The sequence below is a fragment of the Triturus cristatus genome, chromosome 7 (genome assembly GCF_964204655.1).
Source record: "Triturus cristatus chromosome 7, aTriCri1.1, whole genome shotgun sequence".
Lineage (NCBI taxonomy): Eukaryota > Metazoa > Chordata > Amphibia > Caudata > Salamandridae > Triturus > Triturus cristatus.
In genome coordinates this window covers 1,375,115,707-1,375,142,053 of record NC_140590.1, presented here as the reverse complement: position 1 = coordinate 1,375,142,053, position 26,347 = coordinate 1,375,115,707, and the positions used below count along the sequence as shown (strand labels likewise).

Below are 26,347 nucleotides of genomic sequence, written 5' to 3'. Positions count from 1 at the left end.
GTCAGTGCCCCCAGTACCGCCGAGAATTCAAGTTCAGGAAGGCAGCGAGGCCACATACTCCTCTGTGGCACTCAGTTCTTCGCAGATATGCTGTGACATGGGGGCCTCCCCAGACCATTCAAGAGCCACAGTTGCTCAAAGGGCAGTTGCTCCCAGTGCAGTGTTTTAGGGGGGGCTACCCAGGAGAGAGGAAAGGGTCAGGAAAGTGAACACAGCCTACCCAGTGAGGGAGGCACTTGCCCCTGAAGCCAAGGTACTATTAGAAAAGAGGGCCCTGGGCCGTGCAGAGCACAGCTGGCTGGTCAGATCAGAGGCAACCGGGGCATTCCCCTGCCCTCACACAGCAATGAAAGTCATGGGCCTACTCAACACTTGAGCCCTGCCTGTCTTTGGTTCCCTCCAGTGACTGCTTGGGCCTGATAGGTGCAATGAAGGCCGCACCGAGTCAATGCTGTGGTCCTTACCGGCCCCAGGGAGAGCAGACCAGGATACTTTGCAGGTTGAAAAGGGGGGGGGGTCAGGGATGTCCACAAGGGGGCAGGAGCCAATGAGCATCAGGGACGTGAAAAGTAGGAGCCCCAGAGGGTGTCCCAGGACCTGGGCCACGCAGCAACCGCTGCTCACCATGCTTCAGGTGCTTGCGGGAAGGAGGTGGCACCTCCAGGAATCCGCAACGGCAGAGGCAGCAGCAGTCCATACCCCTGCTGCATCTGCAAATGGCGAGGGCCCAGAGGGCAAGCAGACGGTCAGAGTTTCCGGTCAGTGTTACGTCCTCACCCCCCAGGGCAGACCATGCCCCAAGCGGCCGTGACCAACGTGTGGGTCGCCAGTGGGGCTCCCTGCTGAGATCAGGGATCTGGCGAGGCGCTGAGCAGGAGTCACATCCCACCACTCCCAGCGTGGCTCAGTGCATGGGCCCTTTCAGCAGGGAGCAGGGGAATGATGGAAGTCACATGGCTGATGACCTGCAGTTAGCCTGAGCCTCCCCTCGACAGAAGTGCCGGCCCATAGCATCCAGAGGCAAGATGGAGCTGTTGTCCCGCGTGGCTCCAAGGACGGCCGCAGATCGGCTGATCAGTAAGAGCGGGGGGCATCAAGTGTGCTCGGGAGGCAGTGAAGGGTCTCCGCTTCGCCGGGGGCTTCCTGTTAGTCCAAGCTGCCCTCCAACAAGCATGCCAGCTCGAAGTGGTCGAGGCAAGATGTCGCCACCTCTCTGCAGGCTACCAGGGGTGACTGCTTTACGGCTGATCAGTAGGTATGGGGGACACTGACAGTGTGCCAGCTACAGTTGCTTGACTCAAGAGGGGTTCTGGAACCACCAAGTTTAATTTCAGGCGAACAGTTGAGCCTTAAGAGGTTTTAAGGCCCAAAAGCAGCAGGAGCTCTAACAATCTATGTCCTACGCCATTCCTGGCCTAGTCACGCCCCCTAACTTCGAATTTCTTTAAACAATTCTGTATATGTAGTTAGTATTTGCGAGGTGGAATTGTAAAACTATAAAACACTGTCAATATACATTTTTCAAACAAGCAATAAATTGCAATGTGTTTGTTAAAGGAGTCTACAGCTGCTTGAAAAAGTTATCTTTGCATACCCATGAGGTCAGCAAATCCACCAACAGGTAATCTGCAGGTTCCAGTGACAAACTGTAGAAGCCGCATCCGTTTTTCGTTGTCCATTTCTTTCACAAACTAAAATGAAAGCAGCACAAATGAGGGAGTGTATAAAGCACTGAGAACATACAATTATAATGAATGCACGTGTACATTTGCTTTGAGAATGGAAATTTCTACTAAGAATATACCTTTAGACGAAAACATTTGTATTGCCATTTTGCACTTGGACTTTGGCCTGAAATCATTTCTGCTCATTGTGTCAATATCCAATCCCATGTTACAGAGCAAATCCCTCTCAGACTCCCAATCCTTGACACCATACTCGCAAAGCTAACAATCCTTTTTCTAGATTTTGAAATGGTGTAATAAAGGGAATCACGATATGAAAAACTAAAAAAGAAAAAAAAAGCTGTAAATCACATGTCCCTTGTGGAGCAGTCTGAGCTAGCTTTGGGTCTACGTCGTCATGAGGCACTCCAATCACGTTTATTTTTTTTAAGTCTTTTTATTAGCTTGAATCCGGACAGAACATAATACCACACACTTTCTTGAACATTATATCAATAAAGCGATACACCTCCACATAGCACATCCCTTTCAAAATCAATTCCAGTAAAGGGTTAACTCATATTTACAGCACTCGGGGCATCCCCTGCTCTTCATCTTTATAGACCAGGGAGTGTAACGACAACAGTGGGGGTGGTACATGGATTTCCCCTGTGAACATTCCATTTGCCCCACAACTTTTCCCACTTCAAGGGGCAACTTCTGCTCTCAATGTCTCTTTCCTCTGCCACCATACACCAATCCATGTCCCTGTTCCAGTACAGAAGAGCCGGTGCAGCCTCCGACCCCGAAATCTCAGTTATACACGACATGACCCAGCTCCAATTGGAATGAATTATCAGGCAGTCCCAGATAATGTGATAAAGTCCCCTCATGCCCACAGTATCTGCGACAGAGTGTATCCATCCTCTTGTCTATTTTTGTTATCATATTGCAAGAGAGGTAGGCCTTATGAAGTATCTTGAGGTGGACCAAACGGAAGCGTGTACTAATGGTCACCTCTCTGGGTGATGCTAAGGCCCCTAGCCAGTTGTCCTCATGCAAGTCTTCTATATCCCTTTCCCAACGTTCCTGAAGGCGTAAAAGAATATCAGGGGAATTATTAATGAGTTTTTGGTATGTGAGTCAGATCGCCCAGTGGGTGATGTGTTCCTCTAGGAGTCTACTCTCTAGTGGTGACTATTCCGGGAGGACCTGCCCCCTGGTAGTGCCGCTTGTAGGGCATGTCGAATTCGCAGGTATCCAAGTGTCTAGGCAGGAGCTAGACTAAGTCTTTTGTAGCTCAGCAAAGGATACCACTTTCGCCCCGGAGCACAGGTCGCCCACCATAGAGAGCCCAATTAGGTCCCATTTATCAAAGCCCTGTCTCATCCCCATTGTACTCAAAAGTTTGGAGTCCCACAATGGAGCTGCTTGAGTAAGGATAATGTTACTTACCCACTAAGCATCAATTCTTGGCATGTACAGCTGTAGAGTCACATGCTGTGCATAGCTCGCCATCTAGTGTTGGGTCCGGACGTTTGCACATTGTTTTTCTTCGAAGAAGTCTTTCCAGTCACAAGGTAGATGATGACTCCTTTCGATGATGGTGCGCATGGGCATCGACTCCATTGTTAGATTGTTTGCCGCAGAGGGTGAGAATAGAGTAGTAGTAAAGAATAGAGATGTTTGTGCGTATGTATGTAAATTAAATAGAGAACTGCAGCAGCTACAGGTATTCGGGGAGGTGGGTGGGCGCATGTGACTCTACAGCTTTACATGCCAAGAACAGATGCTTACTGGGTAAGTAACACTATCCGTTCGAGGCATGTGAGCTGTAGATCACATGCTGTGCATAGATTATATAGCAGTATCCTCCCAAAGCGGTGGCTATCCCATAGCTGTTGGAGTTGTCTGAAATAGTATTTAAGTACTGCTTGACCCGCATTGGCTTGTTGTCTTGCTGACACATTTACACAATAATGTTTAGTGAATGTGTGCTGTGTAGACCATGTTGCCGCTTTGCAAATGTCAACAATAGGAATGTTTCCTAAAAAAGCCATAGTGGCCCCTAGCTTACGCGTGGAATGTGCCCTAGGGGGTACAGTTAGAGTTCTCTTTGCTTTCGCATACCATGTTTGAATGCACTTAACAATCCACCTTGCAATACCGGATTTGGAGATAGGATTGCCCTTGTGTGGTGGCGCAAAAGCAACAAAGAGTTGTTTCGTTTTACGAAAAGATTGTCCTTTCAATTCAGTACTCTTCTAACCTCTAAGGTGTGTAAAGCTCTTTCTGCAACTGAATCAGGTTGAGGAACCAATACGGGTAATTCTAGCAACTGATTTATGTAAAATGCAGATACGACCTTAGGTACAAATTTAGGATTAGTACGAAGACCCACCTTGCCTTTGTGTAATTGGAAAAAGGGTTCTTGTATGGTTAATGCCTGTAATTCACTCACTCTCCTTAATGATGTAATGATGTGATTGCAATGAGGAAAGCTGTTTTCCAAGACAGGAACTGTAGTTCGCATTTGTGCCTGGGCTTAACAGTGGGCCCATCAACCTTGTAAGGACTATATTAAGATTCCACACTGGAGCTGGTGGAAGTTTTGGTGGTATGACTCATTTTAGTCCTTCCATGAAAGCTTTGATCACAGGTACGCTACATAACGACAAATACTGTCTATTCTGTAGATATGCACCACTAGGTTTAGTCTGATAGAGGTATAAGCCAACGCCGACTGTTGCAAGTGTAACAGATAGCATATGATGTTCTGTATGGAAGCATCAAGAGGGTTGACATGATTGTTACCACAGTAGATAACAAATCTCTTCCCCTTAGCTGCATAGCAGTCCCTTGTAGTAGGTTTTCTAGCCTCCCAAATTATATTCATAGATTCCGGTGGAAGGTTTAAGTAACCAAACTCTAAGACTTCAGGAGCCAGATTGCGAGGTTCAGTTGCTTCGGATCTGGGTGTCTGATTTCTCCATGGTTCTGTGTGAAGAGACTGGAAGTTAAATGTAGCTTTTAATGCAGGACTAGAGATAGCTCCAACAGGGTTGTGAACCATGATTGATGTGCCCATGTGAGAGCTACTAGGATTAGTGTGAGAGATGTTTGCCTGAGCTTTTGAACCACTAATAGAATGAGTGGGAGAGGCGGAAAAGCGTATGCAAATATTCCTGACCAGTTCATCAATAGTGCATTGCCCTTGGATTGCGGGTGTTGGTACCTGGATGCAAAGCTTTGGCATTTTGGTGTGTGGTGAACAGGTCTATGTGAGGGACTCCCCAACTTTGAAAGTGTGGGAGGAGAACCTGAGAGTGGAGTTCCCATTTGTGTATTTGCTGTCTTTGTCTGCTGAGGAGATCTGCAATCTGGTTGTTCACTCCTGGGAGGTGTTCCGCTAGGAGATAAAGTCTGTGATGAATGGTCCACCTCCAGATGTCTTGGGCTAAGTGTGACAGTTGGAGAGAGTGTGTCCCCCCCTGTTTTTGTATGTAATACATTGCGGTCATGTCTGTACGAACCAAGACAGCTTTGCCTTTCAGGTGGGTCTGAAATGCCTTGAGAGCTAGAAAGATTCTCTAAATGCTTGATGTGAAGCAACTTCTGCTGTCGACTCCAATGGCCTTGCACTGTGTGTTGTAGATGAGCGCCCCAGCGAGTGAGGGAGGTGTCCACTGTCAGCGATGAGTACGGCTGCTTACCAACACTAAGTTGGTCAATAGACCGTGTGACTGGTTCCACTGACTGGCTAAGCATTCTTGAAGTGGACGCATGTGCAGTCTGGCATGGGGGACGATCATGATGTAAGATGCCAACATTCCATCATTCCCAGCAATTGCATATAAACCCGAGCTGGAATCCAATGATTGGGTTGAAATCGGAGAACTAAACCCTGAATATTTCTAAATCTGGCTGCGCTGGGAAACGCCGGGACTTTGAGTATTTAGCGTGGCTCCTAGGTGTAGTGCCGAGTATTGGCTGGTTGGAGATGTGATTTTGTTGCATTGATTGTGAACCCTAGTTGATGTAGTAACTGGATTATTCTGAAAGTGTGCTGAAGGCATTGCTGGTATGTGCTGGCTTTGATGAGCCAGTCGTCCAAGTATGGGAGGACATGGATGCGTTGTCTTTTCAGGTGAGCAGCTTCTACCGCCAAACACTTTGTGAAGACTCTGAGGGCAGTGGTGACTCCGAATGGGAGTACCTTGAACAGGAAGTGTTGACCCGCTACCACGAACCTGAGGAATTTGCGATGAGCGGTGTGGATTGGAATATGAAAATAGGCATCTTTTAGATCTAAGGTAGACAGAAAGTTTCTTTTTTGCAGCACATGTAATACTATTTATTTATTTATTTTTACAATTTATAAAGCGCGAACATATGCCCGTAGGCGTCTTGGCGCTGGAAACAATGCATGAGGTACCCACAGGGGCTGGTCGGCAGCTATTATTGACCGAAAAGCCAGGTCTTTACTTTTCTGCGAAATTGCATCAAGGACGAGCTTTCTCTGATGGCTACTGGCAGAGAATTCCACAATCTGGGAGCAGCCACAAGGAAGCGCCTATCGCCCCACGTGACTGTTTTGGTTCGCGGTACCGACAAAAGATTGAGATTGTTGGATCGAAGAGATCTAGTGGGTGAGTGGGGCCTGAGATGGGCTTTCAGAAAATGCGGGCCATGATTATGCAGTGCTTTGTATGTTATACAAAGGGTTTTAAATTTGATCCTGTTCCTGACCTTAAGCCAGTGGAGATCTTTTATAGTCTCCGAGATTGGCGTAAATTTTGGGATTCCCGACAGGAGACGGGCTGCAGCATTCTGGACTGTCTGTAGTTTATTAGTCACTCTGGCCTGAGCATTGATAAACAAGCCATTACAGTAGTCGAGGGAAGAGAGCACCAGAGCACTTATCAGAGTCTTTCCAGAAGCAGTTGGCAAAAACGGCATAACTTTCTTAATCAGCCTTAATTTATGGTGGGCAATGCCTGCTGTTTTGTTTGCGTGGGCCATAAAATTCAGGTTCTCGTCAAAAATCACTCCCAGATTTCTGGCAGCAGGGACCGGTTTCGGGGGGGTCCCATACGTGGGTGGCCACCAGGTAGTAGACCAGCAAGGTGAAAGATGTCCAAAAATGACCACCTTCGTTTTTTCGGAATTAAGTTTTAAGCAGTTGGAGGCCATCCACTCTCCAATTGCCCGCATGCCTCCCTGAAAGTTTTCTGCTACCCTCTACTAGTTGCAGTGTCACCATGTGGAAGTGATCTGAATGAATGTAAAGATTTAGTTCTCCCAGACCTACTATTGGTCTGAGAGAACAATCTTTTTGGGGTATTATTAAGTAAAAAGAGTATAGGCCCGACTCGTGACGTTGAGGTGGTACGGGTTCTATAGCTCCTTTTAGAAGTAGAGACTGAATCTCTTGTTTGAGGTTGTGTAGGTGATCTGGTGAACGTTTGTGTGACTTTGGTGAAATGTTTGGAGGAGTGTTGATGATCTCCAGGCAGTTACCAGAACGGATAATTTGTACTACCCAATTGTCTGTTTATATTGATTGCCAGATTGGTAGGAAATCTGACAGTCTTCCCCTGACAGGTGTTAAGTGCCCGGGGTAAGTGGTGGCAAGTCACTGCTTTGTATTGGAGTGGGAGGTGCGTGTGTTTGAACCCCTGCCCCTGCCTTAGCCGTTGTTACCTCTGTAACCCTCTCTGAAGTAACCCCTAGATGGAGAGGGTTTGTTATTGCCCTTATAGGTGGAGGTGGTCTCCGAGGAGGTATTTTTAGAACCTCTGTGGTAAAAGGAGCACCGAAAGGAACCACAGCTTTGTGCTGACTGAAGGGCTCCCATGGATTTGGCCACTTCAGTGTACTTCTTCATTTTCTCTAGTGAAGAATCTACCACTGGGCCAAATAGATGCTCTTTATCAAAGGGAGTGTTTAAAATGTAGGTTTGCACCTCTGGTTTGAACCCTGATATCCGAAGCCAAGCATGTCTTCTCAAGAGGTCACCGGTGTTTACCGCCCTAGCAGCAGTGTCTGCAGCATCTAGGGAACATCTTATAGCGGTACTGGAAATAAGTTGCCTTTCACGCAGCAGATCTTGTGCTTTAGATCTGTGTTCTTGGGGCAAATATTGTATTAATTGCTCCATCTCGTACCAGTGCGCACGGTCATATTGTGCTAGCAATCCCTGAGTGTTGGAGGGACGCCAGAAATTGGCCGCAGGAGAGGCCACCCTTTTCCCGGAAGCATCAATAAGTTTGGATCCTTATCCGGGGGTGGAGCATCTCCTGTTGTCTGGGAGTTGGCCCTTTTTCTTGGATTTGACACAACCAGGGAGTCGAATGGCAACTGACCTTTTATAAATACTGGGTCCGAGTGTGCTGGCTTGTATTATTTGTTTACTCTAGGGGTAAGAATACAAGCTCTGACCGGGTCGTTAACCCCTTCCCTGCTCATGACGGAACCGTTCCGTCATGAGCCACGGTTGGCGTGTGCTCATGACGGAACGGTTCCGTCATGACAATCCTGTTGGCGGCCGCTCCGCCTGCGCGGCGCTGTTTCCCCGCCTGTGCGAGGGGACAACGCAAATGGGCGGAGTCATGACGGAACCGTTCCGTCATGAGCACAGCTCAACTGTGGCTCATGACGGAGCGGCTCCGTCATGAGCACAGGCCCGCCGCGCTGCCCCCCTGCCCCCCCCAGCGCTGCTGCGGAATGTCCGCAGCAGCGAAGGGGTTAAAAAGGTCATCTACATGCCTGATCATCCCCTTGAGCATAGGTAGTGTATGTGATGACCTCTACGTGGTACTGAGAGTTTCAAGGAGGAAATTCTCTTCTAAGGACTCCTTATGTAGCTGCACTCCATGGTAGTTGGCAGCTCTACCCAGTAACTCAATGTAACCTACACTGTCATCTGGTGGAGAGGGCTTGTTAGGATATAAATCAGGATCATTGCCTGTTGGCGAATTGGTATTGTAATCATCCCATGGGTCTTGCATTGGCTCGGCTCCGAGCTTGATTTGAGGGGTGTCTTTTCGGAGCTGGAAGGCTTTTTGATAAGCTTCGGTGCCAAGCCAGAAGGCGGGGCGTCAGAAGCATGGTCTCGCTGCCGACCGGAGCCCGAGGGCGCAGGTTGGACCGGAGCCGCCTTCTTTTGTGGAGTTGGGTCTTGGGACGAGGGGGGAGCTGTACTCACGGTACGTTATCCATGTGGGATGTCGTCCTCTTGGTCGGAGTTGAGCTCTGGTATGGCGATCAGCTGCTCCTCCTCCTGGGTTCCCATGGCCTTGCCGGCCTCTTCGTTCGATTGGTGTCCGAAGATGTCCGGAATGGAGCTTGTGTGCTGGTTCTGCATGTCTTCTTGTAGCGGAAAGGCTGGCACGCGTCACAGTCTTGTTCTCTGTGTTCGGGGGACAAACACAGATTACACACTTCATGTGAGTCGGTGCGCAGGTATTTCGCATGACAGAGGGCAGAATTTAAAGGGAGTTCGTTCCATCGACTGCGGGTCGGCCCAACGACTTTCCACGAGCTTTCCAATCGAAAGTTTGGTTTTTGCAAGTAAATGCGATACGCGATAGAAGGGAAAACGTGACCGAAAACAATACCATTGAGGGTGAGTATCTTGCGCACCGAGAGAAACCGAAGGAACAGTGTTGAACAGGAGCACAATGATAGACGTCCGAACCCGATGGCAGAAAAAACAATCTAACAATGGAGTCGATGACCACGCGCACTATCATCGAAAGGAGGAGCCACCTACCTCGTGAATGGAAAGACTTCTTCGAAGAAAAACAAATTGCAAACATCCAGACCCAACACTAGATGGCGAGCTATGCACAGCATGTGATCTACAGCTCACATGCCTCTAACTCCTGTTTCCCACCCCAGTTGTTTGAATATAGAGTGCCAAAGTTGGACCATCAATTCAGTCGGTCCGTCCAGCCTGAGATGGTGTGGGTTGATGTAGAGCACTCGCAGGTAACCCCCTGGTTGGACAACCAGATGGTCCAGTCGGTAAGCAGGTTCGGTTAGGGGTTGATGAACCCATTGGTTGATAGTCGCTAATTGCGCAGTTCTTTAGAATGTTTGGATTTCGCGCAAGGCTATCATACCAACCTCGAATTAGTTTATTGAGAGATATTTGTGGGCAACCTCCATCCCATAGTAGGGTCCTGATTTCACCCTCTATAGATTTGAAGTAATTATCAGGCACAGGGAACGGCGTGTTTTGTAATATGTACAGGAAGCGTGGTAACGCCATCAGTTTGAAAAGTGTTGCTCTCCCCAACAAGCAGATTGGGAGCGACCGCCGATGTTGGACATCGCTTTTAAGTCGGGCCAATGGGCCCTATAAGTTTCTGGCATTAAAGAGATCTGGGCTGGTGGTGATGAAGATTCCAAGACATCGGAACCCATCTTTCACTATTCATGCATCAGTCTTTCGGTAGACGCGGCGCTACACTATAAAGGAAAAAGACCACCTATTTGGCCCAATTGATTGTATACCCGGAGTATCTCCTGAAATTAGTAAAGATATTCAATAGTCTGGGTGTGGAGGACTGTAGCATTGCCACATAGAGGAGGATGTTATCAGCATATAAAGATATTCTGTCTTCGCCGTCCAGTGAAGGCTTCGAATCAGCGGGTCTCGTCGGACCCAGGCTGCCAAGAGTTTGAGTATTAACACAAATATAAGTGGTGATAGAGGGCAGCCATGCCCAGACACTTGCTGAAGGGGGGAAGACTATCTGACTCCCCTTCCAAAGTATTTAGACTCACAAAAGAGAGAAGGACTGTAAAAAACAGGGTCAGAGATACTAGCCTAGATTATAATGTGAGGTTCCTGTCCCCTACTTTATCTCCAAGTTATATCCAGGACGAGAAACAAAAAGAAGGAAAATCAAAGAATTTCTTAATACTGCCCTCACCCACTATGCAGTGGCATGCTTCATCATAGGGCCGCTGCAGACGTCCAGGTGCAGACCAACACACTGGACGGAGCGCTTTTTTTTTTAGTGGTGAGGGAGAAGGTTAAAAAGGAAACAAAAGAGTATAAGTGATAGGGAAAACTGTTCCCTTATGAAGGGATCTCAAGTGCAGAAAAGAAAAGAGTAAAACAGTCTAAAGAGATACCTAATAATTACCTTTATTCTTGGTTCCCCTTGACAGGATTAAAAGTAAAGCGATCTAGGGATATACAGGAGGGGTAACTGCCCCATAATCCTTACTTTGAGTACCAACATGTTTCGGCCTTTCCAAAAAGCCCCCTTGGGTCAATTAGGTCTTCTTCAGGGTGTGGATCCCTTGATGTTTCAGGTCATAACCCTTGTTGTGGGTTTTGTGGCACTCAGGATTATTTGTGATTAAAATTTCCTTATTTTTCCGATTAACCTTCTACTATATAAGTAGGGAAAACATTTTCCGAGTTTACAAGTACTTCTTGAAACCCGGGACTATCGGGGAAACGTTGTCTTAATGTCAAACTTTCATCAAAGACCGGCATTCGTCCTATGCCCCCAATCGGGTCCTCTGACAATCCTGACTGGTCTGGGTGAAACAGCTTTGAGATGAGGGGAATAAGTCGAAGCACTAAAAGTTTGGCGAGAATCTTAGCCTCGGCATTTAGTAGTGAAATAGGCCGGTATGAGGCACATTGCTCCACGGCTCTTCCCTCTTTGTATATAACAACTATAGAGGCTAGCGTCTGATCTCTGGGAAGTATGCTAACCCGCCTGCTCTCCTCGAACATCTTCAATAGATGTGATGCTGTGGATGGTAATGTAAGTTTATATCATTTTATTGGCAGACCATTAAGTCCCATTGCCTTACCCGAGTTTATGGCTCTAATAAATTGTTTCACTTCATCATCTGTAAGCTCACTATCTAGGAGCTGCATTTCTTCAGGTGCAGGAAATGGGAGAGGCCGATTGGCCAGAAGATCAAGGGAGCCGCCTTCAGTGGCCGTACTCTCCGAGGAGTAGCTTTGAGTATAATAGGTTGCGAATGTGTCAGCAATTGCTTGCGGATCACTGAGATACTCCCCGTTGTCCGAACATATAGTCACTACTGATCGATTTACTCTCTCTCGCTTATCTAGCCACATGAGCAGTTTTCCTGCTTTGTCCCCATCTCATACACCCGGTACTGTGCCGCCCCCTGTTTGCTGCTCTGGCTGACTCCACCACCTGATCCTGGTATTCCTGTTTGAGGTTTAGAGTGTGCTGCATGTCATCACACACGTCCCCCACCAGTTGAGCTTCCAAGGCCAAAACGTCCTGCTCCAGCATCTACACAGCTGCTCTCCTGTCTCACCTATGTCCCACTATTAAAGAGAGGGCTTGCTCCCTGAACACAGCCTTATAGGCTTCCCAAAGTGTCGCAGCTGAAGTAATTGAGGGTTAATTTTTCCTAAAGTACTGGTCTGTGGCTTTGACAAGCCCCTTCCCAATTTCCGGGATTTTGATGTACGAAGGGATTACGGTGACTGTCTTATTGGTGCGCGGAATCCCGATGCTGTAGCGAGCCCATATTGGGAAATGATCAGAGACTCCCCCTCGCCAGGTGTTGCAAGTCTCTTAAAAAAAAAAAAAAAAAAAAAATGGAGTCCTGTGTGTCCCGGAGTGAAATGTATATTGCTGTGTGGCGGAATTAAGCGCTCTACAAATGTCAACTAGGCCCAGCGTGGAAAACAATTCTGTATCTCGGGTCTGCAAGGGGATTGGCTGCTTTCGGGGGAAACTGTCTTTATTGTCACTCAATGCCATAATAAAATCTCCTCCCAACAAGAGCCTCCCCACTGGAAATCGAAGCATAAGGGCACACAAGTCAGGGAAAGTTGTGCCGTGTAGAGTCGATGGGACAAATACGGATATGATGTAGATTGTTTCCCCTCCAATGAGCCCGAGAGGGCCGCATACCTACCAAGTGTGTCCGACCATATCCTGTCAATAGTGAGGGGAACCTGTTTCTTGAGGAGAATTCCCGTACCCCGGGAACCAGAGGTGTACCCCGCGTGTACCCCCATTTTGTATCCCCAACGGTCTAGGGCCCTGCAAGTGTTCCCCATGAGGTGGGTCTCCTGTAATAGGATAACGTTGGGGGAGTGTCTTTTGATAAATTGGAGAACTAATCCACGTTGAGCATATCCCCCATACCCTTTACATTCCTTGCCATTAATCGAATTTCATGGATGGACTTTACTGCCATGGTGGTTGTGCAGAATTGCAGACTGTTCCTCGGGTTGTGTGCCGGCTGACCCCCCCCCCCCGTGTGGTGAGCCAAAGTCGCCCGAACATCATTAGGTATGCTAAGTGGATTAGAGTGGTATGTGACAACCGTATGTCTTGTGTTATTGTACCTGATAAGGAACAGATTAAACACAATTAAGTACCCTGAACACTCGCTGCAAAGGTTATACACAGTAGCAAAGAGAATCCCCTACATCCTGTAAAGGAAGATGACAAACTTAGAACAAACATCTGCCTTGTACTCTGAGCCATGGTCCGAAACCTTCCAATTTAACTCAGGAGGAAGCGTCTCCAGAAGCAGGATAGAACCTCTGCCCATGGTACGTCACAGCACAGCCTGGGGAGGCTAGAGTATGGCAACCATAAAATGAGAGTAGCATGATTTTTAGCAAATATGATTGACATACCTGCACATCTTTCATCTTGTGCTTTTGCAGTTCACTTATAAAGGGGTGAGACTAGAAGGCCCTAGCACTCTCACTGCTCAACTGAGCTGCACAGAGGAAATGTGAGTTTTTTCTCACCAAATAGGTTTTCTAAGCTGTAATAAGGAGCAGCCTGATCCAAAGTGTAGTACATCCCTTAAATCACTTCCCCAGCATCGTTGACTTAATTTTAATATTTAACATCTTTGAAAAGAAATAATCTGCTACACACCTGCCAAAACCAAATTATCTGCTTGCTTGTCCTTGTGTAATGCCTGTAGATGGCATGCCTTTGCCAGTCATTCAAGTCAATTTCTTGCATTCCACATAGGAGTACCTGAAAAAGAAAAAAAAAACAACATCTTTAGTTCATCTTCCTATACAACAAAGTGAACAAAGTTACAAGCGTGTTTCTTTTTCACTCGATATTATAAAATGAAGGCTTCCGCCCATAATTTATTTAAACTGTCATTGTAATCAATGCTGAAAAATAAAGTTCTTGTATCTTTTACCCTAGGCAACTACAGGGATATTTCGACCTCGCTCTTTCCAACTGGATTCTCAAAAGCAGGAGTGCTCAAAACCCCTCATGCTAGTTCTAATCTCATGATTTTGTGCCGTCTACCTCCTTAGGCACAATTACATGAAGCAGATTATACTGCCATATTAAATTTGGTAAATACAGATATTGATATTTTAAAGAGATGATAATACTGCTCTATTACAGCACCCTCTTGCTAGAGAACGGTTTAGTAAATTAATGCATAGATACTCGGGATTAAGCTGAAAAATTGGCTAAATAAGAAAACGTCACTGAATTGCTGGGGTAACTGCCTTAACTCTAGCTTAATTAGTAAACCACCAATTCATAACATTATTTATGGAAAGTGAGATCATTCTAGAGAAAGGCTGCATTCAGACCAATCTGTTACGTGTCTTCTCATTACTGGCGGAGTAAGGTGGAGGATAAAAGGGCAGCAGGGATACTGTTTGAGCTCAATTAAATTCAGAGACTACTTTCTGGCAGACATGATCATTTGGTTTGCATAGTAACTTTCTCCTGTGCAAAGAACTAAACTGCATTGAGGTTCAGTGAGCCATAAGCTCCCCAACCCTTCCGGCTGAAGTAATCACCAGAAGGAAGGTCAATTGCAAGTCAGAAATGTGAAATAAACAGTATTGAGAAAATTTAAATGGAGACCCCATTAACAAGGTGAAACCAAAGTTGGATCTCTTGATGGATCCTAAAAAAGGAGTTAGAGGGTACTTGTGGAGCAGTCTGATGAATCAGGACACCACAGCCATCTTTGAAGAGAGACCTAATCCGGAAAGAAAATGCATGTATTCAATAATGATCACATGATCTTAGTCAAACCGGGTTTAGGGATGGCCCTCAAAGAGGGGGTGAGTTATCATATAGAGTCGTATTCTCAACACTGTCCATTGCTCAGAGTTGCAAAAAGGTCTATGTATGGGACTCACAACAAAGAACAGAGATAGGTCACTAACTCAGGCAGGAATTACCACTGTGCAGCTTAGGTGGTCGTCTCCCTTTACATGCTGTCTCCTGCTAGATGTGTTGCTGCTGACCAATTTCGATGTACAGCGAAGGACCAAAGGAATAAGTTACTTACCTTCAGTAATGCATTATCTGGTAGAGACAGGATCTAGCAGCAGATTCCTTACATTTGAATTCTCCCCCAGGTGCGAGACTGGATCTGGAAATGTTTTGCACAGTACGTCTGCACGTCTGAAGAGGGTGCTGTGCGACTCCATATCGACGTCATCACACGATGTGACGTCGACGGAGTCCGTATCACCCCCTCGCCAACGTGCAGTCATCGGTCATCAGTTTCTTCCGTGATTATTTTCCATGCTCAAAAGCCACATACAGAAACGGCCTATTGAAACAGTGTGCTAAAATAAGAAACACGTGTCAAATCATCACTGAAATGATAATTCATTATGTGAATTTTTTAACAAAATGATTGAGACCAAAGAGAACTCAAGTATCAAATAATCACAGAGGGCTGAATTTAGAATGTGAAGTCTGATGAAGAAAACAATGAGCACAAAGAGAACTCAGTTTGCAGAGCGGGGAGGAAAGGAGGGGTGTAAGGAATCTGCGGCTAGATCGTGTCTCTACCACATAATGCATTATCGAAGGTAAGTAACTTGTACATCTGATAGAGACATCCAGCCGCAGGTTCCTTACTAAAACAAACAAAAAAAGTTATCATTTTGGCAAGACACAAGGCAAATCCGGCTTATATGTTCGCTGTCAATGGCATAACATCCAAATAATAAGAAAAACAGAAAAGGCTAAAATAATATATCCTTATCGCAAACCAGACATGGTATAGGTTGTGTAACATCAGCAATATAGTGACTTATTAAAAAGAAAGCACAGTCCCACAGGCCAATTCCCTCCTGTGTATTGTGGCAGTTAGCAATGGGTAGTCCAATTTTAGTCCCTTTTGAGCGTCCGTACATATAAGAAGCCATGGCGATGGACAGGGCAGCATTCCGTAAGGATGTAGAGAAACATATAGTACAGGTATTGTGTGAAGATGATGCTTTACCCCACGCCCTCTGGGACTATGCCATGGTTTGAGAGCCAGAGGCCTGCCGCAGTGTTTCTGCATACATTCTGTAGGGACCCCAAATGTCTCTGGGATGGGAAGAGCCTGGCAGTAGACCGGCATAGATCTCGCAATTGGTATTACAATAAGCCAGGCTATGCAACCAGCCTGCCAAGGTAGGAGCAGACTTACAGCTCCATAACAAAGCAATTTCACGTTTAGCTAGCAGTAAGCTGAAGGATGCAAAGCGTCTGACTGGTTTGGGAAAGTTAACTGTATATCCCAGTAGTACTACTTCCGGAATGGGGGTAAGGGTCAGTTTCATCAGTTTCATCATGGCCCCTAGCGCGTTGTGTATTTCTTTCCAGTAGGTGTGGAGTTTAGGGCAAGTCCATGTGAGGTGGGCAAAATCAGCATATGGGGCTGCGCACTTGCGGCAAGTATGCGGTCTGGTCGGGTATAATCTGTGAGCCTTGGCGGGGGTAATGTAAATTCTGCGTAGGAACTTGAAATGCAATAGTTTATGTCTGCAGTTAAGGGAGACACCCTTTGTCACTGCGCAGCACTTGGCTCACTGATCGTCCGTAATGGCCTAAATCTGCCTCCTAGTCTGTGCGGACCTTGTCATCATGCACTGGCCTCAACGACACGCAGGCTTTATATAGTTTAGAAATGAGATGTGCCCCGCTAGGGCTTTCAATTATTAGTGTAAGGGGCGGGAACGAGACCATCTCTAGGGGGAACCCTGGTAGCGTGGCGCGCAGCGCAGAACGGATACGACTCAGCACGAAGCTGTCCATAAAGGCGACGTCCTGAAACCAAGTATCTTCCGATGGGGAGAAAATATGCCTCTCAGGGTATAGGTCCCCTAGTGTTGTGATAGCGAATTTGGTTAAGGTGCGCTGGTTCAACCTTTTGCCAGTGATTGGAAGCCAACAGGCGTTTGGGACAGGTAAGGCAGAGAAATATAGTGTGGGGGCAGCGGTGATCCGCTTCAGCTTGTCCCAGACCCAGCTGGTGGTGGACACGTCCGTATGTCAGTAGGGTCTCTAGGAACTCCCTTGGGAAGTACAGTTGACAACCGTTCAGGGAGGAAAAAATCTGCTTCTGGGTGCAGATAGGGGATCCGTGCATCTGGGTGAAACCATGCGTAGGCATAGCAGCATTTAGCCACCAAGTAATAAAGTTGGAGATCCGGTACGCCATATCCATCTCTATCGTATGGCAGGGTAAGAATTTGCCAGCGGACGCGCGCCTGCTTGCCCCCCCCCACCAGCCTTATAAGGTGCTTACGCAATCCCGTTGATGAGGGGAATAGGGATGTTATTGAACAGATACAAAAATTTGGGAAGCACTATCATCTAAAGAATCGCGACCAGGCCGGCATTTGACAGGAGTAAGTGCAGCCATCTCTCAACTTGAGATTCAAGAGTGGTAATTGCTCGACCGTAGTTGAGGCGGAGGATCTGGGCATTGTCGAGATGTATATGAATGCCCAGATATTTGACAGAATCAGTGCACCATTCAAGAGGAAATTAGCACTCCCAGGGGGTCGCACTGGAAGTTAACGGGAGGATCACAGATTTACGCCAGTTAATGCCTAGGCCGGATAAGAGGCCGAACCGCAGTATTTGTCTGATGAGAGGCTCTAGATTAACCCGGGGATCCCTAACGTATAGGATGGTGCCATCGGCATGTAGTGAAATTAAGAGGGGGGCAGTGTTAAATTGTAAGCCCCTTTGTAGATGCCGTTCCTGAAAGTGGAGAATTAGGGGATCCATGGCTAAAATAAACAATAAGGGTGATAAGGGGCAGCCCTGTCGTGTGTCGCGAGAAAGCGTAAAGGGACGGGATAATGTTCCATTTATGCGGAGACGTGCTGTGGGTTGGCTGTATAGTAAGGCGGTGGTGGCTATGAAGCCCATTGGCATGCCCATGCGGCGCATCACCGAAAGGAAGAAGGGCAATTCTAGAGAATCAAAGGCCTTCTCTGTGTCCACAAAGATCGTGGCAGGCGGAATCGCAGGGTTAACTCTGTGGAGGATCGAGAAGAGTGTCCTAAGATTCAAAGAGGTGGAGCAGTGGGGGATAAAGCTGGATTGGGCCGGAGATATGATGAATTCCATCAGCTGGGAAAGGCGATTGGCGATGATTTGGGCTAATATTTTATAATCCAGGTTCAGGAGGGATAATTGTCTGTAGGAACCCGCAGGAGGTCAGATCTTTTCTGGGCTTGGAAAGAAGGATCACAACTGCTTCCCTAAGTGTGGGGGACAGGATTTGTTTCTCGAGGGCCTCCGCATAAACCTAAATCAGCTGTGGGGCCAGCATATCTTTGTATGTCTTGTAAAAGTCCCCTGTGAAACCGTCCAGCCCAGGGGCAGAGGAACAACGGAGCGTATCAATGACGCCTAGAACTTCAGATATCGGTTCTGCAAGGAAGTCTTGCATGTCCTTCTCCATGTAAACCAAGGCTATTTCCGACAAATAAGCTTCCTGTGCCAATGGGTCTTGCCCTGTCCTAGTGGAGTACAAGGCTGTGAAGTAATGTAGGAATCCCTCACGAATCTCTGGGGTGGAGGTGAGTTTCTTATCTGTAGAAGTACGTATCTCAGTGATGCAGGCTTTACCGTAAGGGGGCCTTAACATCTGTGCCAGTACTCTGCCCGGCCGTTCACCCTCTCCGTACCGTCTAGCGGTTTGATATTTGCTGAGGTTTAATATCTCATGGTCTGCAGCTTCACGGAATTCAATCAGGAGGGCTAACCGGCTACCCGTAGTGTCTTGGGCCGAGGAGTGTAGCGTGGTGTCATACAACTCAGCAAGTTCGCGCTGAATAAGGGAGATTGTGGTGTGGAGACTTTTAAGCACGCCTGAGTGTTTGGCTATGTACACGCCCCTAATGTATGCCTTGAAGCCCTCCCACAGGACAGCCCAAGAGTCCACTGAGCCAGTGTTTATGGTGAAATAGTCTATCGCTTCGCGCACTTCTTCCTTAAAATGATCCGCTTAGAGCGCACAGCTCGGAAAGCGCCATTGGCGTTCAAACCCCTCTGGATGAGGGATCTTCAGACGGAGCTGAACTGGTGAGTGGTCTGAATATGTTCTCGGGAGCGTCTCAAGTGCCTGAAACCAGTTCGAAACAGCAGGGGAAACTAGCCAAAAGTAAATTCTCGATTAAGTGTTATGTTGGCCAGCATAATGTGTATATTCGGAGTAGGTGGGATTGCGCAGGCGCCAAATGTCAAGCAGGGAAAGTTGCTCGCAGATGGCCATGAGAGCGCATTGAGAACGCAGTTTAGTGTCAGGGGTTGAGGCCGTGTTGTCCAATACAGGATTGAGGAGCAGATTAAAATCTCCCCCCTCCAACAGCAGACAAGGGGTTAGTTTCAATAGCTGGGTGTGCATGGAGTGAAAAAATTCAGGCGAATTAGTGTTCGGGGCAAATACACACACCAGAGCCACCTTGTGTCCCATGAGGGATCCCGTAACAATAATGTATCTACCCTCCTTGTCTCTGACAACAGAGCCTGCGCTAGAGGGGACCCGCTTGTGAATAAGTATGGCCGTTCCCTTAGCATAGTTACTGAAATTGGCAAAATACCTGTGCACCCCCCAACTGGCATCAAAGCGGAGTGAGTCAGTTTTGGGTAAGTGCGTCTCCTGCAAATAAGCAATATCCACTCTATGTCTGAGGAGATAATGAATAACATGTCTTCTTTTATGGTTATCGTTGAGGCCTCTGACGTTCCAAGACATAAGGGACAAGCCTGAAGGACCATCTATGTTACCCAGCTGAGCCATTGGAAGGGTGCATCGAACATGTCATGTACCAACAGCAGAAAAGACAAAAAAACTGTGACAGTGGCAGGTTACTTACTTAGAATCAAATACCAAAGCATAATATCCCTGGAGGAGAGTCTGCAAATTGAGACCACTAAAAGTCTCTAACTCAGAACAAAACCAGTATAGAACCAGAGAAAAAGACCAGACCTTTGTAATAATGAAGGTGAGCAACGACATGCTTTATAATTTAAAAAATCTGTGGAAGAACCACAGATAAGTAGAGTGCTAAGACATCAAAAAGCATGGGAATACAGTATCCATGTAAGCGAGACAACCATGGTAGAAGCCAACCAACAAGATGAGTAGGATTCTATTCGCACCTTTAAGGAGAACCAAACCCATACATGCTCACCGCATAAGCAATGCAAAAGGGACCGCAGTAAGAAAGGTCAGAAAGAAATAGAAAGCATGAGAAGAAAGTTTCCAATGATAATAGGACAATTTTCCAAATTACTTTATAATAAACACAATTAGTGCACATATCCAGACTCGAACAGCGTGTTCAATACTTGAGAAACACAGATCAGCAAGTCATGCCATGAAGTAGTACCTCTGTGGCATATAGAGTTTTATTAGAGCCTGACCTACTCTGCAACACAGAGTGAGAGAGGTTTTTGATCCATGGTAAAGCATAACTAATGCTCTATAAAAAAAAGAGTGGAAACCAGTATAACAGAAATGTGTGTTTGGAAAGCGCATGTTCATTACAAAGGGTATCTTGGCGTTGAATAACAAATGTGTATTGTGACCCACGTCACTGGTAATAATGCTCTCAACCATAGAAGAATGAAAGGCTGAATCGACCATCCAAGATATGAACCTGTGACCATAAATTTAAACACAGGTCGCTACAGACGATGCATAGTCCACTAAGCCACCAGACCCGGCAAAAGCACCTAGTGGTATAGAACCAGTCATAACCCTAGGAACTTGGAGCAGGGACCATACAATACCACCAGGATATCTCCAAGAAAAACACTGACATAGAAGTAAAATAAATGACCACCAATGTATAGACAAAAGAAATTTAGAACATGTAGAAATAAATCAGTTTGTAAATTCTGACATAATAGTATGGATACCATAGTGGCCATTGAACCACATACAAAAGTCACAGCCATTCAAAACGTTAGCGTAATGCAAATTGCCCCGAGACAGCATTAGCAAGCAATAGAGTGTAAAATTGAAGAAGATATAAACAATGAAAAAGAAACATTGAGCTTAGCTAAACCCAAGGTTAGCAAAATTCTATAATATGAATAGAGAATAAAAGCCATGTACAAAAAGTAGAAGCTATGAAGAAAAACACCTAGTCCCCACATGACCATTTGTAGGAATACTTACAGAGAGAAGAAAAGGTACATCATTAGAGAGAAAGAAGAAATCTTTAGTAATAACGTAAAGCATTATAAAAAACCCAAAAAAGTCAAGAATATTAAGTTCCCTTATGGAAGAAATAGCATGGACGGAGAGACTACGTCCCCCTAGAGATCACCATGCATACAATAAGGGGTGGAAGAGCCGATTAAATAAAAATGACAATAAGACAAAACCTGAGGAGTAAACACAAAGTGTTTTAAGGCTCACAAGATGATAATCCTGTGGCCAATAAAGATAATATATACTGAGAGCAAAAGTAGAGAACTTTTGCCAATCAATCATAACATCATCTATCATCTAAACGCAAGGCAAATACCAGGGGAAAAGCTGAAGCCACATAAACTAATAAAGTAGACAACCAGCTACTTGCTGTGAAAATACTAGAAGGAATCTTAGGATAGATACCCTCTGTGCGATCAATGGCACCTCTGGCTATTGATGTATGCCCATAAATGAGGCATAAGGTCACATATGTGCCAATGAAAGTATAAGAGACACTTCATCATATTACCAAAACTACAACATTAAACAACAGAGCGCAGCACCAGTGTATGTAGTTTCTGACTAACTCTGGTTCGACTTGTATTTTAATGTCCCATTTACAACAGAACATACTCCAATCCAAGTAACAAGAGATAAGCAGCATATATTTGTTTGTGAGAGTTGACACGTCGATGTAGAGACTCCACAGCCGACACGTATTTCGTCATAGGAGCGACTTTTTCAAGGCTGTTAATTAGAACAAATACATCTGTTTGTCTGATTTGTATATGCATGGATTTAAGAGGGAAAAATCACTACAAGCTCAACGTTCAATCAAGTGTCTCTTAAGGCCAAACCAGTGAAACACAAATTATCTTACATAGAAGTGCCACCAAAAAAAAAGAAAAGAAGCGTGAGATAAATCAGAAGGAGAGGAGAAAAACCGTTTGTGAACTCTTGTGATCATGCAAGACAAAGTGCTAACATTCAATGAGTGCAATGAAAAAGAATCCTTCACCGTGTTTCATCTTCAAAGTGAATCTGCACGGACCATAGCCTGCGCAACACAGATGTATGAAGATGGGGAGGGAGGCAAGTGCAAGGAATAGGTAAGAAATCATTTAGTATCTATACCTTGATATAGTAAATCCGTATATGCAGTCAAACGTTTTCTCTGGAGTAACAACATTTTTTTCCTCTTTATCATGACTAAGTAAAAATCTGCCAAACGAAAAAGACAAGGAGGGAGAAAGGAATAGGTAGGGAAAAATGAGAAACCAATGACACAGGCCAATGCCCTAATAACACCAAAGTCTAATCTCAATTGTCCTTGTTCAATCCTAATCAATTCGACAAAACTTTCAACTGAAGTTCCTTAGTATGGAACATCAATCCATTCCCTCATGTCTGCAAAGAAACAGGTCGCAGACAGTATAGCCATGGAGACTTTGCTCTTAGTATACAACTGTTAGTACCAAAATGCACCATCCACTTGCAAGTATAAAAAAGGGGGCCCGAGATAAGTTTAAGCATATGTACCCCATATATATGTTTAGAGATATGCCCATAAAAATAGCCAGGTCAACTGAAGTTGGAACGATCTAAAATAAAACATTTCCTCTTTATCACGACTAAGTAACAATCTGCCAAACGAAAAAGACAAGGAGGGAGAAAGGAATAGGTAGGGAAAAATGAGAACCCAATGATACAGGCCAATGCCCTAATAACACCAAAATCTAATCTCAATTGGCCTTGTTTAATACTCAACCAAGCATACCTTTAGAGGTGTTTAGTTGTACTGCTGTTATATATTATAGCCATGAGTACTTCAATACTAGGTTTGAGATAATGTAAGATCACTGTTTTCTATAACCAATGCGGGTTACCGTGTGCTTGCCTATCAACATATTGTACTGCTGTTTTATTTCTTAACCATGAGTACCAGAGTCACTAGACTAGGATGAAAAGTTTGTATATTGGTAGCTGTTTTTAAATGTACTACTTGGCATGCCTTTTGACTAATATAGGTCTGTAGAATCTTGTGCCTAAAATGATCAGTAGAGATGAAAAACTGGAATGGCTATCTACATTTAGGCTTTAAATGGTGAAAAAAATCAGTATATGCACCAATATCCTGTTCACTTTGGGACTTTTTCTTCTATACTAATCAATACTGTTTGTACTAACTATACTTTTTTAATTAAGAATTGTCTATGTTGGGGGAGGAGCCAAGATGGCGACCGGAGCAGACGCTTGAGCGCCCGGCTCCGTCGGCCCTTGGCCTCGGACTATCATCCTGATACCTATCCTCGCCGATTTTCGAGGTGCAACGTGTGCGACGACGCGCTGACCGCGCCGCCGCTTTCCCGGACTCTTAGCCCGCCCGGATGCCGGAGTTCTTGGTGCTTTTGTTCTCCGCACTGGACCCCTGCTCCATTGTGGCCTTGGCCGGCCCCCTGGAAGCTCCGCAGCCACCGGACCCGCTAGCGCAAACCCGCGCCCCGCGGTCCCGATCCCACCTCACACCACGGACTGTCGCTAGGTGGGCCGGGGGAGGGACGCCCGGACACCTTCTGCACCCTGCGCCTGACGGGCTGGAGCTGTAGGGTGAGCCCCGGTGCGGCGGGTCTCCTGCCCCGCTCTGTGGACCGCGCGGTGGGAGGCTGCAGACCCCCTTCTTCTATTGCCTAGTCGGCTGCAAGGAGAACCCGAGGGAGGGGAAGCGACGGTTGGCTTTCCCTGTTGTGGCGCAGACCTGAGGGGAGTTGCCTCCTTGCTACGTCCCCCCTCCTGGCCATTGTACCTTCAGCGGTAAAACATGGCGTTGATTGCCTGCTCGCGGCTGGGGGGTGATGCTCCGGTCTCGCCCGCTGCCCGCTTTGCCCTCCCTCTACCAGACACCAGCTCCACGGTGCCGTCCCGGATTGCTGCCGGTGTGGGGGCGCAGCTTCCGCTGACATGCGGCTCCGTTCTGGCTGCCCTGCGGGACTTTCGTCTACAAATGTGTGTTGGCTTGCAAGCGCTGAGTGAGCGGTTTGACTCCATACTGTCGGCTGCGGGTCGTGAGCGCTCCGTTTGTCATCAACAAGGCGTGGGTCTGCCAGTGCTTTTGTCCTCTTGCCGGGACGCAACGGCTGTGTACGATCGTGCTACACTGGTGCCTGCATCTGGCTTTCCTGACACCCAGGATCAATCGCTCTCCAGCTCAATTGCGGATACTTTGTTTCCCCGTCCATTGCTGCCTGCTTCATTGTTGCCTGCCTCACCGCGTCCGCAAGAGTATCCAGCTGAGCGACACCTAACATCCTCGAGGAACCGTTCACGGTGGCCTACTGCTTCTTTTCTGTGGAACACCTGTACTTTACATGCCAGGTTTGGATTTTATGTGGTGCACAAAGGGACCTCAATAGATGGACGGCGGCCATTTTGGGATTCTACTTCACCATCTTCTTCCAAGCGGCCATCTTGTCTTTGTCTGCACGGGATGCGGGGCCTTCATGTAGGGGCTGGTTTAATCTTACGCCCGCGATCGGGCCAGGGCTAGACTGATTTATATCGCCATGGTTTCACGGATGGGCTGGACTGGGACTGGAACTGTATGTATATGTTGTGCGCACTCGTCGCGACTTGTCCGCCTTCATTTAAATTGTTGTGACACGTTATCCTCACACGACTGCTTTTGGCGTAGTGGGTTTTCAGTGTGTGGAGGCCGTAGCTGGCCGATGGTTCAGGGCGCTCTGATGCTGCGTAGGCTCCTCCCCACTTTCTTCTCTGTTTTTTTATTCTTCTTACTCCATTCCCACTTTCTCTCTTGTCTATATTTCGGGTTCATTGGGCGACAGGCACTATGCTGGGGGGGGGGGCAGGCCGTAGCCTCCGCATTGGTGTAGGGTGGGGGGGTAATTCAATGTTTCTAATTAGTTCTATGGGCCTTTTTCTTTTATGTTTCTGCGCTATACTTGTTTCGATTCGGGGTCCGGGTGAGGGGTGGATTGAGTGGGGGCGGCTCTGGAGGGGTGCGTAAGTACTCATGTGACTATCCTGTTATGTAACTGCATCGCCTCACTGCCTGAGATTTTCCTTCCATGGTCGTTTTAATGATGCTGCTGCTCTCCCGTGTGGTGAAATTATTTTGCGGACTCGAATCTCCTTGGTTCTTATTCTTTACTGACTTTTTCCTCGATAAAATTATTTTGAAAACCTTAAAATTAACCTTCACTTCTCCTTCCCCTGGTGTCAAGGATCTCTCCAGTGTATAACTCATGACTCGTTGCTGATTTTGACCGTTGATGCACAGTGGATGTAATGTTTGTATCAGTGCTTAACCGTATCGTGGCCGGCCTGATGGTTGTAGGCCCGTATTTGTTCTTTTGCTATGCACAAATAAAGGTTTTTAAAAAAAAAAAAAAAAAAAAAAAAGAATTGTCTATGTTACTAACGACACATAGAAACTTCAGGGATTTGTTCATATATACATCTTCAATTATTCCCATAAGAAAGAGCAGTCTACTCTTATGCTCGGTATGGACTTGAGTGGCCCCCTTTTTTCCTATCGGAGTATAACTAAACGCTCCATGCCTGCCCTTTTTTCCACACGCCCAGGGGCTACTGTTTGTTAGGGTGGTGGTTTTCTTCTTGTGTTGATTCCTGCCTTTTTTTTTTTAATTCAGAATTCGCCACAAAATGGGTATTTACTAGAACTACAAAGATGGCCACAAATGTAGGGCCTTGCCGAAGTGACGTCATATTTGTGTTGCTTGTTTTTGGAGACGCACGTACGGTACATTTCTTTCTATAAAACTCAGGTGGTCGGGCGAACGGTTGTACCGTCCAGGATCACGTCGGGACCAGCGTGGCTCCCAATACGGGTGAGTGCAACATAACATTTTAGAAAAGGCAAAGATTCTTTAAGTCATTTAGACTGTGGGCGAGAGATACCGTAATTTGTGATGTGTGGGGAGCATCTGCTACTAACGATTACCGCGGGTCGGGTCACCGTTGACTAAGAAACAGTGAGCCTTGTATATTGCTCGCTCCTGAATGGTTGTTTTGAATGGATATTGGGGGTGAGAACTATTTTAGAGCGTTTCAACTTTAGTCAACCTGGCTATTTTTATGGGCATATCTCTAAACATATATATGGGGGACATATGCGCAAACTTATCTTGGGCCCCCTTTTTTATACTTGCAAGTGGATGGTGCATTTT

The 26,347-nt window shown here is 46.4% G+C and overlaps 1 protein-coding gene across 1 annotated transcript in view; it reads right to left on the bottom strand.

The window, feature by feature from the left end:
• ITCH (itchy E3 ubiquitin protein ligase) overlaps window positions 1-26,347 on the bottom strand; it is an 811,820-nt gene that overhangs the window by 55,711 nt on the left and 729,762 nt on the right. The window contains exons 21-22 of the mRNA XM_085619094.1: window positions 13,583-13,687; window positions 1,595-1,691 (exon numbers count right to left, since the gene is read on the bottom strand). Coding sequence (XP_085475220.1) covers window positions 1,595-1,691; window positions 13,583-13,687 — 202 coding nt within the window. The remainder of the gene's footprint in view (window positions 1-1,594; window positions 1,692-13,582; window positions 13,688-26,347) is intronic.